The 12,844-nt window shown below is 46.3% G+C and overlaps 1 protein-coding gene across 1 annotated transcript in view; it reads right to left on the reverse strand.

Annotated features, from left to right (window-relative positions):
* Nucleotides 1-12,120, reverse strand: part of LOC138962222 (uncharacterized) — a 44,457-nt gene extending 32,337 nt beyond the window's left edge. Inside the window, exons 1-3 of the mRNA XM_070333951.1 lie at nucleotides 11,974-12,120; nucleotides 9,546-9,633; nucleotides 241-525 (exon numbers count right to left, since the gene is read on the reverse strand). Coding sequence (XP_070190052.1) covers nucleotides 241-525; nucleotides 9,546-9,608 — 348 coding nt within the window. The 5' untranslated portion in view covers nucleotides 9,609-9,633; nucleotides 11,974-12,120. The remainder of the gene's footprint in view (nucleotides 1-240; nucleotides 526-9,545; nucleotides 9,634-11,973) is intronic.
* Nucleotides 12,121-12,844: the final 724 nt, after the last annotated feature.

Genomic DNA, 12,844 nt, shown 5'->3' on the forward strand with positions numbered 1-12,844 from the left:
ATCTATTTCTCAAAACGAATACATAAATACATTTAGTTCGCGGTGTAGGTGTGATTCGAATTTACTTAAACGTGATGTTTACATGAAAAACCAGCATCGTACTTCAACAGTCATGTTATGAGCTGTGTCAGATAAAAGACAAGTATACCTTGCCACCTCGTTCACTCACGCACTCTCTTCCTCGGATACAAAGAACTGAGAACTTCCCCCATCTAGCTTCACAGAACTACTACATTTCACCTTATCTTCAGTCCTAGTGCCTTCACTACCAGAAGCGCTGTGTTTCTCGCAGAATTTCTGGAGGCAATGAAGAATCCGCTGCTGTTCTTGGTCTTCTAGTTCATAGCCTTCATCAATCTCCATGCTTTGCTTTTCCGCGCGTTTGACAGCATCTTTTGGCACAGCCACTGGTTGGTCTGCGATGTGTTGCAAGTCATAGTTGATGCGCTTCATGTACACAGGAGGTACGAAGTAGGCTCGCTCGTGCAGTTTGGGGTACCACTTGAGGACGTCCTGTCGCCAGGCCTAGGAGAGGTAAACGGTTTTTTGTAACTGTTTTAAATGACAATGCAAATATCAGTGTGGTCTACTTGTGCATTGGTTGAGTTCTTTGTTCTCTGTGCTAAAGATACATTTCTTTCAGAACAAGCAATCATTTATACCACCCCTGATCTGTCCAGTAATCTATATGTAAAAACAAATTGGTAGTACTATTCATTGAGTTCATTTCGTAGATTTCTACAAGTGTCAGTTACATTAAATGAAGCTAAAATGTTAACTCTGCCTAGAAACAAACAGCCAAGCTGTAGAATTAAGGTATGTGTCCAAGTGGAAGCATGCTCTTGCACAAGGGATAAGCCTGGGCAGATGATGACCAACAAGATCAAGCCCCTCCCCTATTCGACACACACACACACACACACACACACACACACACACACACACACACACACACACACACACACACACGGCCGCTGAATAGAAAGGTTTCCGCCAGTTATCTCTCTGAGGTTTTGGGTGCTTAGAGGACCGTACCACTTGCGGGGGCATAAAACATCGAGGTCACAAGCAGGGTCAAGGGGAAGGTCGGCTGGGCGGACAGGAGTATGACGGCTTACTAGTGCCAAAACCTGGTGTTACCCATTATCACGTGATAATTACTAATTAACGCTGTCAGTTACTGTTTTCATCTGTTCGTTACTAATTTTCACGGGAAAATTACTAATGTTTAGTTTTGGCACTAGCAATCCGTCAGGAAGTGAGCCAAAACTAAAAATTAGTAATTAGTTAGTAATTTTTCCGGAAAAATTAGTAATTTTCCCAGGGAAAATTAGTAATTAACACGTGAAAATGGTAATTATCAAGGAAAAATTACTAATTTTCCCTTGATAATTACAATTATGAGGTTTTGGCACTAGTAAGCCGTCATACAGGAGACTACAATAGGAAGGTTTCCGCCAGTTATCTCTCTTTGAGGTTTTGGGTGCTTAGAGAGTGCCGTGCCCCTAGCGGGGGCATAAAACATCGAGGTCACAAGCAGGGTCAAGGGGAAGGTCGCTGGGTGGACAGGAGACTATTGCCTGACACTAAAATAAAATACGCGTCGAACAGCGTTAAAGTACCTGAACCCTTGACTTTCTTTGTGTATTCCTGTCCATTGGATGCTTAATACCACCACATGGTCTTGACCTTGGGTCAACCAAGACAATTTTAAATCGAGTCTCTTTATAAAACATTTTTTATTAAACAAGGACGTATTTATGTTAAAACGTAATTCAGGATGCAAGTCTTTGTCAAATACCACAACCAGAGTTGACTGGCCTAGGATTATCATGGACCCAAGCCCATAGGCTCAAGTTTCAATGAGGAAGCTTCCGTGATGATGACATCTTAACATGCCAAGTTTATTTATAAAAAAATTTTTTTTTAAATCGTACGTCCGTGTTTCAAACGTCAGTGGTAGTGGTGTGGAAACAGTCACCAACGTGTCTGCTCCCTCCACTTTTAACCTTGACATTCGAATGAAGAACCAAATCTCTGATTCTTATTTTCTTTCACTTGCCGTATTTCCACATAGAATTTCATTGCAAAACTGTAATTGTTAGAGACGGTATGCATGATATTGCAATAGTTGAGGGTCGGATAGTGAATAGCTATTGGACAACAACAAATAAAGCAAAGTAACACACCATTTTGACTCAAAAAACATGGTGATCATGTCGGTGTACATTTTACTTTGGTATGAGAATGACTGTGAGCTACTAAAATCTATCTGAAAAAAGTCACGCAATAGACGGGCGCAGTGGCCTAATGGATAATACGCCGGCCTCCTAAGCGATGGGTCTTGGGTTCGAATTCCTGCCACACCTGGTGGGTTAAAGGTAGAGATTGTTCCGATCTCCCAGGTCAACAAATGTGCAGACCTGCTGGTGGCTTATCCCTCTTCGTGTGTATGTGGAAAAAAGCGACTATACTTAAGGAATAATTCGTCCTTACTTCAAAAAGCAGTTTTCTTCACAAGTTTGCAGGATAAGAAAGAGGGAGAGAGATAGAGAGCAGAAATATATCATCCAGGTCAGTTTTGGTAGTGGGTCAAGTTAAGATGCACCCTCTAAAATCGGTTTTGCTCTTTCTCTCAGTAAAATGTTGGTACTTATTTTAGAGCAGATTGCCTTTCCATGGTAGGTTTACTGAAATACGTTGCTGACCAGACCCGGCGATTTTCTCACGCTGGTTCCGAGTTTTGGGACGGCCAGTGCGGCGCCTCCTCTTACCCCCATCCCCCCCCCCCACCACCCTTCCCCACTTGTCTGCCTCGTGGAGCACGTGTTGCGTGGGCGGCGGGTTTTCTCATGTGATGTAGTTTTCTCCCCTGTCCATCCCCTTTACCCAACCCCCTTCTCCGGCCTAATTTGACCAAACTAAGCGTTTTATCCAGAAAGGGTTTTCCAAACAGAAAGAGGTTACCTCAGTGACTTAGTTCCTGTTGGCAGCTAGCCGGCAGCTACATAAGCAGTAAGATGTCTAGGTTCAACGGAGTCCTTAGAGTCGAAGCAAAACGTTTGAGAACGGCTGTGTGTGGGTCCCAACAATGTACCGAAGTATGCAGTTGTAAACTCTACACCATACTTTGTGAACATGCGTGCATGTCTTTCACTTGTAGCAAAAAAATGTTTTGTAGACTCCTCCCTGTGGACTGAACTAACCGGCAGAACAAAAAACGTAACGTGCCTAGGTTACCACACTGCGATTAAAGTGGCGTCGCTTTACTCTTTTTCTTTATTTTTTTGTAAGGCCCCGGACCCCTGCCCAAATTTTCAGCCAGTATCGGACTTACATTTTCTTTTGCAGTAGTGCATTATTTTCTAAGGGTACCTACGGGTCATATACGAGTTTTCGGTGAATTAGGACTTAAAATATGTTTTAGGGAAAAAATACACTGAACTATCAATCAATCAATCAATCAATGAGTCTTATATCGCGCTGTGACGGTATTCGGTACCTCTCGGGTCGTGTCGGTCGAACTCGGTCGGTCATGTGATGGGGCGCGCATGTGCAACGGTGCCTTTCCGCCCACGACTCGCTTCGCTCTGGCATGCACGCGGGACACTGATGAGGCATGGCTTACCGCATCGACCTTGTATTGTTGTCATCTGTAGCAGTTTGCTAGACAAGTAAACTAGATGAACGTACCTGATGTGAGTGTTGTTTATGTACGCTCGGAACACGACATGGTGGCAGCGGTGGGATTCTTTACCCAACCGTGAGTTTTGAAATAGTCGAGCATAGTCGTACGGAAGAAGAAGAGCATGCCATTCAAACCGCCTGAACCACTCGACTTTGGGAGGCCCGACCAGTGGCTCACGTGGCGTAAGCGTTTCGAACGCTACAGGGTTGCTTCTAAACTAGACAAAGAACAATTTTCAGTCCAGGTCAGTTCCTTAATCTATGCTATGGGCATACAAGCCGAACAGATCTACGAACAGTTCGAATATGACGAGGACAATGACGAAGCAAAACTGGAGGACGTACTGAAGTTATTTGACACGCACTTCGTTCCACAAAAGAACGTCATACACGTTCGAGCCGTCTTCAACACCAGAAGCCAACACAGCGGCGAGCAAATCGAACCTTACGTCAGAGCCCTGTACGAACTTTCTGAGCACGCAGATTTTCATAACCGCGACGAAGCCATTCGCGACAGGTTCGTCCTTGGTGTGAACGACCGAGAACTCTCAGAAAAGTTACAAATGCAAGCAGACCTGAATTTGCAAGACGCCATTAAGCAAGCCAGGCAGTACGAGCAAGTCAAGAGACAGCTGTCTGAGCAACGTTCCAGTGTCGACGCTGTACACACTGGTACGCAGCGATTCAACAGACGCCCTCGCGGCGGTGCAGGTGCAACAGGTACCAGCCGTGACAGTGGCAGCAGCGGTCCAGCAACCAAGCACACCGGTTACAGGGGTGGATTTCGTCATCCGCGTGGTGGCGGTCGTCGCTTTCCTCAGGAGGGGAGAAGTGATGCATCATGTTCACGCTGCGGACGTGGACAACACAAGAAAGACAGTGACTGTCCAGCAAAAGGGAAGCAGTGTCACGGCTGTGGCAGGTACGGACATTACTTTTCTTGTTGCCGTTCCAAGCAAGTCAACGCTGTCGACGCAGAAGAAGTGTACTACATGGGTGTCGTACACAAGCAGGGAGCTGAACCAGCATGGTACACTGACCTATTATTTGGACGTCGCAAGATCAAGTTCAAGATCGACACAGGTGCAGATGTGACCATCATTTCCAAATCCCTCTACCTGACCCTTGTCCCGTGTCCCAAGCTTATCCCCACCTGTGCAGTCATGCACGGCGCAGGCGGACAGATATCCTGCATAGGATTCTTTAGGGACACTACCAACATCAACGGTCAAGAGTTTCACCTGGATATCTATGTCGTCGACAGCAAGACAGAGAGCTTATTAAGCAGAGAAGCCTGTAAACGCATGGGACTTGTCCAACGTCTCGACAGCATACAGCCAGCGTTCGGTGAGTTGGACCAGCAACCAGTCAACTGCCCACCGGCAAAGATCGTCTTGAAAGAGAACAGCCAGCCCTACAGTCTGCACACAGCTCGGAGAGTACCCATACCTTTGATGAAGAAGGTAGAAGAAGAACTGGAAAGGATGAAGAAGGCCGGAATTATTGAGGAAATAACCGAGCCAACAGATTGGTGTTCTCCGATGGTGCCAGTTTTGAAGAAATCTGGAGCGGTCCGGATCTGCACGGACTTGAAAAAGCTGAACCTGTCAGTCAAGAGGGAGAGGTACCCGATTCCGACTCTCGACGACATTTTGCATCGACTCAAAGGAGCGAAGATTTTCAGCAAGCTGGACGCAACGTCGGGGTTTTATCAAATTCCTCTCGACCCAGAAACTGCCAAGTACACAACCTTCATCACGCCATTCGGAAGGTACTACTACAAAAGACTTCCGTTCGGAATATCCTCCGCTCCCGAGATTTTCCAACGTACGATGGAGACGATCCTGAAGGGAGAAGAAAACACGATCTGTTTCTTCGATGACGTTCTCATCTACAGCAACTCAGATGAAGAACACGAGCAGCATCTTGAGAGCTCCATGAAGAAGATTGTCGAGGCCGGGCTCAAGCTCAACAAGGAAAAATGCAGCTTCAAGCAGTCAGAGATCGAGTTCCTTGGTCACGTGATCAACGCCGACGGAATCAGACCAGACAAGAAGAAGATTGATGCCATCATCAACATGCCTGACCCGACCAACGTCACAGAACTGAGAAGAATTCTGGGCATGATGAACTTTCTGGGACGATTTCTGTCAAACTTGTCGTCAGTCTTGAAGCCTGTCACCGAGTTGCAGGAGAAAGACAAGGCGTGGAACTGGGGACAGCCACAGACACTAGCGTTTTCAAAAGCGAAAGAGCTCCTGACAGCAGCTCCTACCCTCGCTTACTTCGACTTGACTAAGCCGACAACGGTCAGTGCCGACGCGAGCAGCTACGGTATTGGCGGCGTACTCCTGCAGCAGCATGGGGAGAAGATGAAGCCAGTCGCTTTCTGCTCAAGAACTCTGACATCAACGGAACAAGGGTATGCCCAGATTGAGAAGGAATGTCTAGCTGCTGTGTGGGCGTGCGAAAAGTTCGAACGTTATCTGATCGGTCTGGAGAAATTTACGCTCGAAACCGACCACAAGCCGCTCATTCCTCTCATCAACACCAAAGATTTGGACGAAACGCCCATCAGATGTCAGCGGATGCTGATGAGACTGATGCGATTCAGCTTGACAGCAAGTTATTCACCAGGCAAGACGCTTGTGGTGGCTGACGCCTTGTCGAGAAGTCCTCAGTCGCCTGTCCAAGAGGGGAGAGAAGAGACATTGGAAGACAGAGCCGATGTTGCCACACTACTGGCGGAAGATGTGGAAGCTCACGTCAACGCTGTCCAATCTTCATGGCCGGTTTCAGACAAAAGACTAGACGAGATAGCAGCACTGAGTCAGCAAGATCCTGTCGTCAAAGCAGCTCTACACTACACGGCCAACGGTTGGCCCAGGTACGTCACTGACGTAGAGCCAGCTCTGAAAGACTACTACGCATTCAGAGGGGAGTTCAGCATACATCGAGGTCTTCTCGTCAGAGGCGTCCGGATCGTCATTCCGCAGGTCTTGAGAGAAGAAATGCTGAACCGGATTCACGAAGGCCATCTCGGGATAACCAAATGTCGAGAAAGAGCAAAGTCGACAGTTTGGTGGCCAGGCATCAATGAAAACATCAAGCAAAGCGTGTCAGCATGTCAACACTGCGAAGAGAAGCAGCCATCCCAAAGAAGTGAGCCACTTATGACAACAGAACTCCCAGACAGACCATTCCAGATGGTTGCTGCAGACTTGTGTGACTTCAAGGGACAGAGTTACCTTGTTCTGATTGACTATTATTCAAGATATCTTGAAATCGCTCATCTTCCGAGAGAGACATCTGAAGTCGTCATTGGACGGATGAAGAACATCTTCGCACACCACGGAATACCAGATGTCATCGTCACGGACAACGGTTCTCAGTTCACGTCAACAGAGTTCCAGAACTTCGCAGCAGCATGGAAGTTTACTCACTCGACTAGCAGTCCATACTTTCCACAGTCGAATGGAGAAGCCGAGCGAGCAGTACAAGAGGCCAAGAAGATTCTCGCTCAAGAAGACCCGTTCTTAGCCCTACTCAGTCACCGGGCTACACCTACGACGCCAACAGGAACGAGTCCAGCGGAGCTAGCACTCGGAAGAAAGATGCGAACGACGCTCCCTACTCTCGCAAGCAATCTCATCCCAAAGACGGTCAGAAGGGATGCGATCAAGGCGCGGGACGAGCAAGCAAAGCTCAGAAACAAGAGTGACCACGACAGACGTCATGGGACAGAGATCCTGCCGCCACTAATACCAGGTGACACTGTTCTTCAGAAACTAGATCACGAAAAGTCCTGGGGAAAACCAGCAACAGTCCTGCGTCAATGTGCACCACGGTCCTACGAGATACGGTCAGAAAGGGGACAGTATCGTCGGAACAGACGACACCTCAGATTGTCTTCCCGACAAGTGTTAGACAGGCCTACCATGACCAACATCCCTGTCCTTTACCCTGTCCCAACCCAACAGAGTCCTGTTCCTGAAACGCCAAGCCAGCGCAATGCAGACCAACCAGGTCTTCGTTCTCCGGAACCTCCACCGACGCCTGGGTCCCCGCGACATCCTCCAGCGGCGCCTAACCCAGGGCAGCAACCGTCGACTCCGGTCATCAAAACCCGCAGCGGACGAACTGTGAGACCACCGTCCCGCTTCGAAGAGTGAACCATCGACTCCGCAGATCAACAGCAAATAAACAATGACTGTTTCGGTTCCGGTCGGAAGATTCGTTACTGAAACCCCTATTGAACTTTAATTTTAAATGATAACGATAACGTTTCGTTTCATCAAGATCATTATATCTTTTTATTTGAAGGGGGGAGATGTGACGGTATTCGGTACCTCTCGGGTCGTGTCGGTCGAACTCGGTCGGTCATGTGATGGGGCGCGCATGTGCAACGGTGCCTTTCCGCCCACGACTCGCTTCGCTCTGGCATGCACGCGGGACACTGATGAGGCATGGCTTACCGCATCGACCTTGTATTGTTGTCATCTGTAGCAGTTTGCTAGACAAGTAAACTAGATGAACGTACCTGATGTGAGTGTTGTTTATGTACGCTCGGAACACGACACGCGCATATTCCGTGGGTACAGTTCTAGGCGCTCTGCAGTGATGCCGTGTGAGATGAAATTTTATACGGCCAGTAGATTGCAGCCATTTCGGCGCATATTTACCTTTCACGGCCTATTATTCCAAGTCACACGGGTATAGGTAGACAATTATTAACTGTGCCTAAGCAATTTTGCCAGGAAAGACCCTTTTGTCAATCGTGGGATCTTTAACGTGCACACCCAATGTAGTGTACACGGGGGGAGGTTCGGACACCGAAGAGAGTCTGCACACAAAGTTGACTCTGTGAAATAAATTTCCGCCGAACCTGGGATCGAACTCACGCTGACAGCGGCCAACTGAATATAAATCCAGCGCGCTACCAACTGAGCTATATCCCCGCTATATACAGAAAGGCAGAACGACTGACAGTGAACCATAAAGATACATTTTCTGAAAAGAACCTATACATTGTTCTATAATCATGCACCTTTTTTGTTATCTGATGAATTAAATTTGAAGCATACTTTTGGTTTTCATGTTGTTTCCTTCATCTATGTTTACATGGTTGTTGGTTCTGTGATTGTCTTTGTTTTCATAGTCGTTTGTTCAGTTACTTGTTTGCCATTCTGGCAAAATCTGAAGACATTCACTCATAACAGACTTACGTACTACAAAGATTACACACAAACGATTTAGAATTCAGTGACGCACATCGCTTGGCGTTACATGTATACAGAAGCACAAGACCAGGTGCGCTCGGAAAAGATCCCGTAATCCATGTAAGAGTTCGGTGGGTTATAAAGACACGAAAATACTAAGCATGTGTCCCCCGAAAGCGGCGTATGGCTGCCTAAATGGCGGGGTTAAAACGGTTACACACGTAAAAACCGAGCGGGTTTCAGCCCATGAACGAAGAAGAAAAGTCACGCAATTAGTGCATATAGTTGCCTCGGCCTTGAACGCAGAGATATGAATTCGCGCAAGGCATTTTGATAACAACACTCGTATGAGTCTAAATGTATCATAGGAAATAGACCAGACCAAGACGAACACGACCAACGAGTAAAAAATCAAACAAACAAACAAACAAAAAACGTTCGTCCTTCATCGATGGCTTGATGACAGAAACAGAAGGAAAGGCTAGTTTGAGTAAAAACAAAGGTGGTTGACACAAAACTTGTCTGGCTGCAGAACTCTCAGCAATGCGTTCATACATTTGAGCAGTTTTTAGTCATTTCTCAAAAACAGGATCTGTTAGTATCTGGTACTAAAATTGAAATTGACAAATGTTCACTTACCTGTAAAGCATCACGTTTATTTTCAGCGCCATCCGAGAGTGAAGGTTTGGTGCTCTTTGCCATGTCAACCGCAAAATCTGACTTCGTCCTGTCCAAAAATATATGACAGGATAATATGTGTGTGTGTGTGTGTGTGTGTGTGTGTGTGTGTGTCTGTGTCTGTGTCTGTGTCTGTGTGGGGTGGGGTGGGGGGGTGTTTGTTTGTGTGTGTGTTCGTAGTTTCAATATATTATACCGGTACGTCCAAATCGGTTGTATTTGGCTGTCAAATATTGATTTTAGAGTATCAGGAAACTATTCCAAAATGCTCCAAAGCAGTTCTCGGAAAGTTGATAATCCCTTTATCGCACGACAAGCTACGGCGTTCTATGTTGTACAACAGCAACAAGGAACCACTTCTTCCTAATGTGACAGGGGAGGCTACTGCTCCTTTCACGGCAGACTCTGCACCCGAGTTGTTGGCCTTTAAGTCAACACCGGTGGATTGTGGAATTCTGTTTGTGATGGGGTCTGGTGGTTTCTGATTGTCTGTATGTTCATGGAAACCTTCGGGTTTGCATAACAGTTTTTATAGGGCTAAGAAAATGGCCCTGACATTTTCAATCCTGTTTGATTGCACTTCGCCTCCCGAGGTGATCGTGGTGTTACGGCACTCGGTTACATCTGGCGCTTGCGAGCAGGGATGGGACTCTGCCCTCGTTTCTAAATACGGCAAGATGTCTTTGAGCCCCCGTCTCATCGGGCCCCCGTCTCATTGGGCCCCCGTCTCATTAGGCCCCCGTCTCGTTGGGCCCCCGTCTCGTTGGGTCCCCGTCTCATTGGGCCCCCGTCTCGTTGGGCCCCCAAGTCTAGATATTATGACCTTTCAGGGTCAATGTCATTTAAAGGTCAAAGGGGGATTTAGGCATGCCGGCCTTCATGTGAGTATTACCAGTCCGTCGAAAGCTGACGAATTGAAATAATCTAAAGTAATGAGCTGCGTCTACATCCCATTACTGGATTGCGTAAATGTGTGTACAGCCGCACTCGCCTAAACGAAACACGCTTAAGCAAAAAACTCGGATATCTGAAACCAAAATCAATTCCCCGCTAGACCCCCTCTTTGTAAGACTATTTATGATTTGGATAAGCCAAACTCTGTCAAAAAATAGCTAACTCAAACACGGACATCTCAAACGTGATTTTGACAGATAAGCCAAATTCTAAACATTGTCGGAGAGAAATTTTTTTAATTTTTGCTTGAAAAACACGTCAGGAAGATAAATATATTTCGTCACGGCTATAATTATCCTACGGAAACGAACACGTCACCTGTTTTTGAGTATGCGGGGAAACTGATGACGTGTGCCCCATGTTTTGCAGGGGCCATTGTTTTGACAGAAAGACTGGTGTGCGTGAATTAGGTGGTGGGTTCAGGGTTAGAGATGGGATGGCCGAGGGAGGGTCTGTGATGGTTTACGGGAGGCTTACTGTGCCTTTGACGTGGAGGGGTTGTACCATTGCACTGCTGAAATACAGAATATACCGTTCAGGCTTGTTTATTATGCTGGGGGCCCAAAGAGACGGGGGTCCAATGACACGTTTTGTTATTGCTACAAAAAGTGTGGGGGCCCAATGAAACGGGGACCCGATGAGACGGGAGCCCAATGAGACGGGGGCCTACAGAGACGGGGGCCCAATGACACGTTTTGTTATTGCTACAAAAAAAAGTGTGGGGGCCCAATGAGACGGGGACCCAATGAAACGGGGGCCCAATGAGGCAAACCCCCTAAAGACATGTTACATGTTAATGACAAATCAAGTTTCTTTTCAACTGTCTATCATACGTACATTCAAGTGGTTTTGCAGACCAATATGACACTATCAGAAATTCAAACAGACAATACAGACAGACAGACAGACAGACAGCACTTTTTCAATCTAAATTAGGAAAGCCTTCCCCCCTCCCCCCACTATACACACACACACACACACACACACACACACACACACACACACACACACACGCAGACACAAACCGATAAACACACACACACACACACACACACACACACACACACACACACGCAGACACACAGAGACACACAGATAAACACACACACACACACACACATAGACACACACACACAAACAAACAAACACACACTCACACATACACACACAGACGCACACACACACACACACTAACACACACCCACACACACACTAACACACACACACTAACACACACACACACACACACACACACACACACACACACACACACACACACACAATTGAGGAAACACACAATTGAAGAAACACATTTTGAGATACTTTCGGGAAGACGAGCACATAAAATATTTATCAAATCACAAAGGAAGGCAAATGCAGGAAGCAATGTTTTGTTAGTTGATAAACACCCAGGAAATGCTTAAAGTTGATTTACCTTCTGCGTTTGTATTGTTGCTTTCTGTGTCACATGTTTGAAACGCAAACAAAGATCCATGAAGTTTTCAGTGGCCAAGGAAACTCCACAAAAAACATAAATCATATAAACACACAAGACCAGATATCTTCCGGGTTACTCGTACTGATATAATGCCACAGCACTCAGTGTGTTGTGAACCTATAAGTTGGCACACGCGCACTTGAGGAAACCTTGCAGGATTTAATTTCAGTAAGCATGTAAAGGTCGACGTTGCATTTCCTGCAGCGAACACAGGCAGATAAAATCGTTTTATTTGAAAGGAAACGACAGTTCTCAAAGTATGTTAGAAATTGGGTCTATTTTTTCCTGAAGGTATCATTCAATATCATATATTTATTTTAAAATAATGTGTGAAACTCCATGCAATACTAGTTTAGGGCAACTTCAGGGCAACATTCTAGACTAAGAAAAAAAAATCGGCCACCCGCCCGAAAAAGATCTAGTCGTCTAGTGGAACTAACGAGCATGGAAGGATTCTGTTCGGACATTAAACAAGCACGTTTGAACAAACTAAATCCCAAGAGACTGGGCCCAGGCCTGAAGGAATTGGCTTTGCCTATCTAATGCAACTTACTCTTTTCTAAGCAAATGTAAGCACACACCAATCTTCTGTCGTGCATAGAAGCACTGTGGTTGGGTCGTTTAAAATGTCAGAAGGCGAATATCCTGTCCTTTCAGTTGTTGAATCTTCGGATAAATGTGAAGGTGGCCTGCTAAGATAAGTAGTCAAACACCGTTTTATGTGTGCTGTTTTATGCATGTCCAAAACTCATATCAGCATAAGCAAACATGTCAAGTTCAGGGGAAAATCTATCGCCTGTGCATGTGT

Source organism: Littorina saxatilis, linkage group LG3 (assembly GCF_037325665.1).
Source record: "Littorina saxatilis isolate snail1 linkage group LG3, US_GU_Lsax_2.0, whole genome shotgun sequence".
Classification (NCBI taxonomy): Eukaryota; Metazoa; Mollusca; class Gastropoda; order Littorinimorpha; family Littorinidae; genus Littorina; species Littorina saxatilis.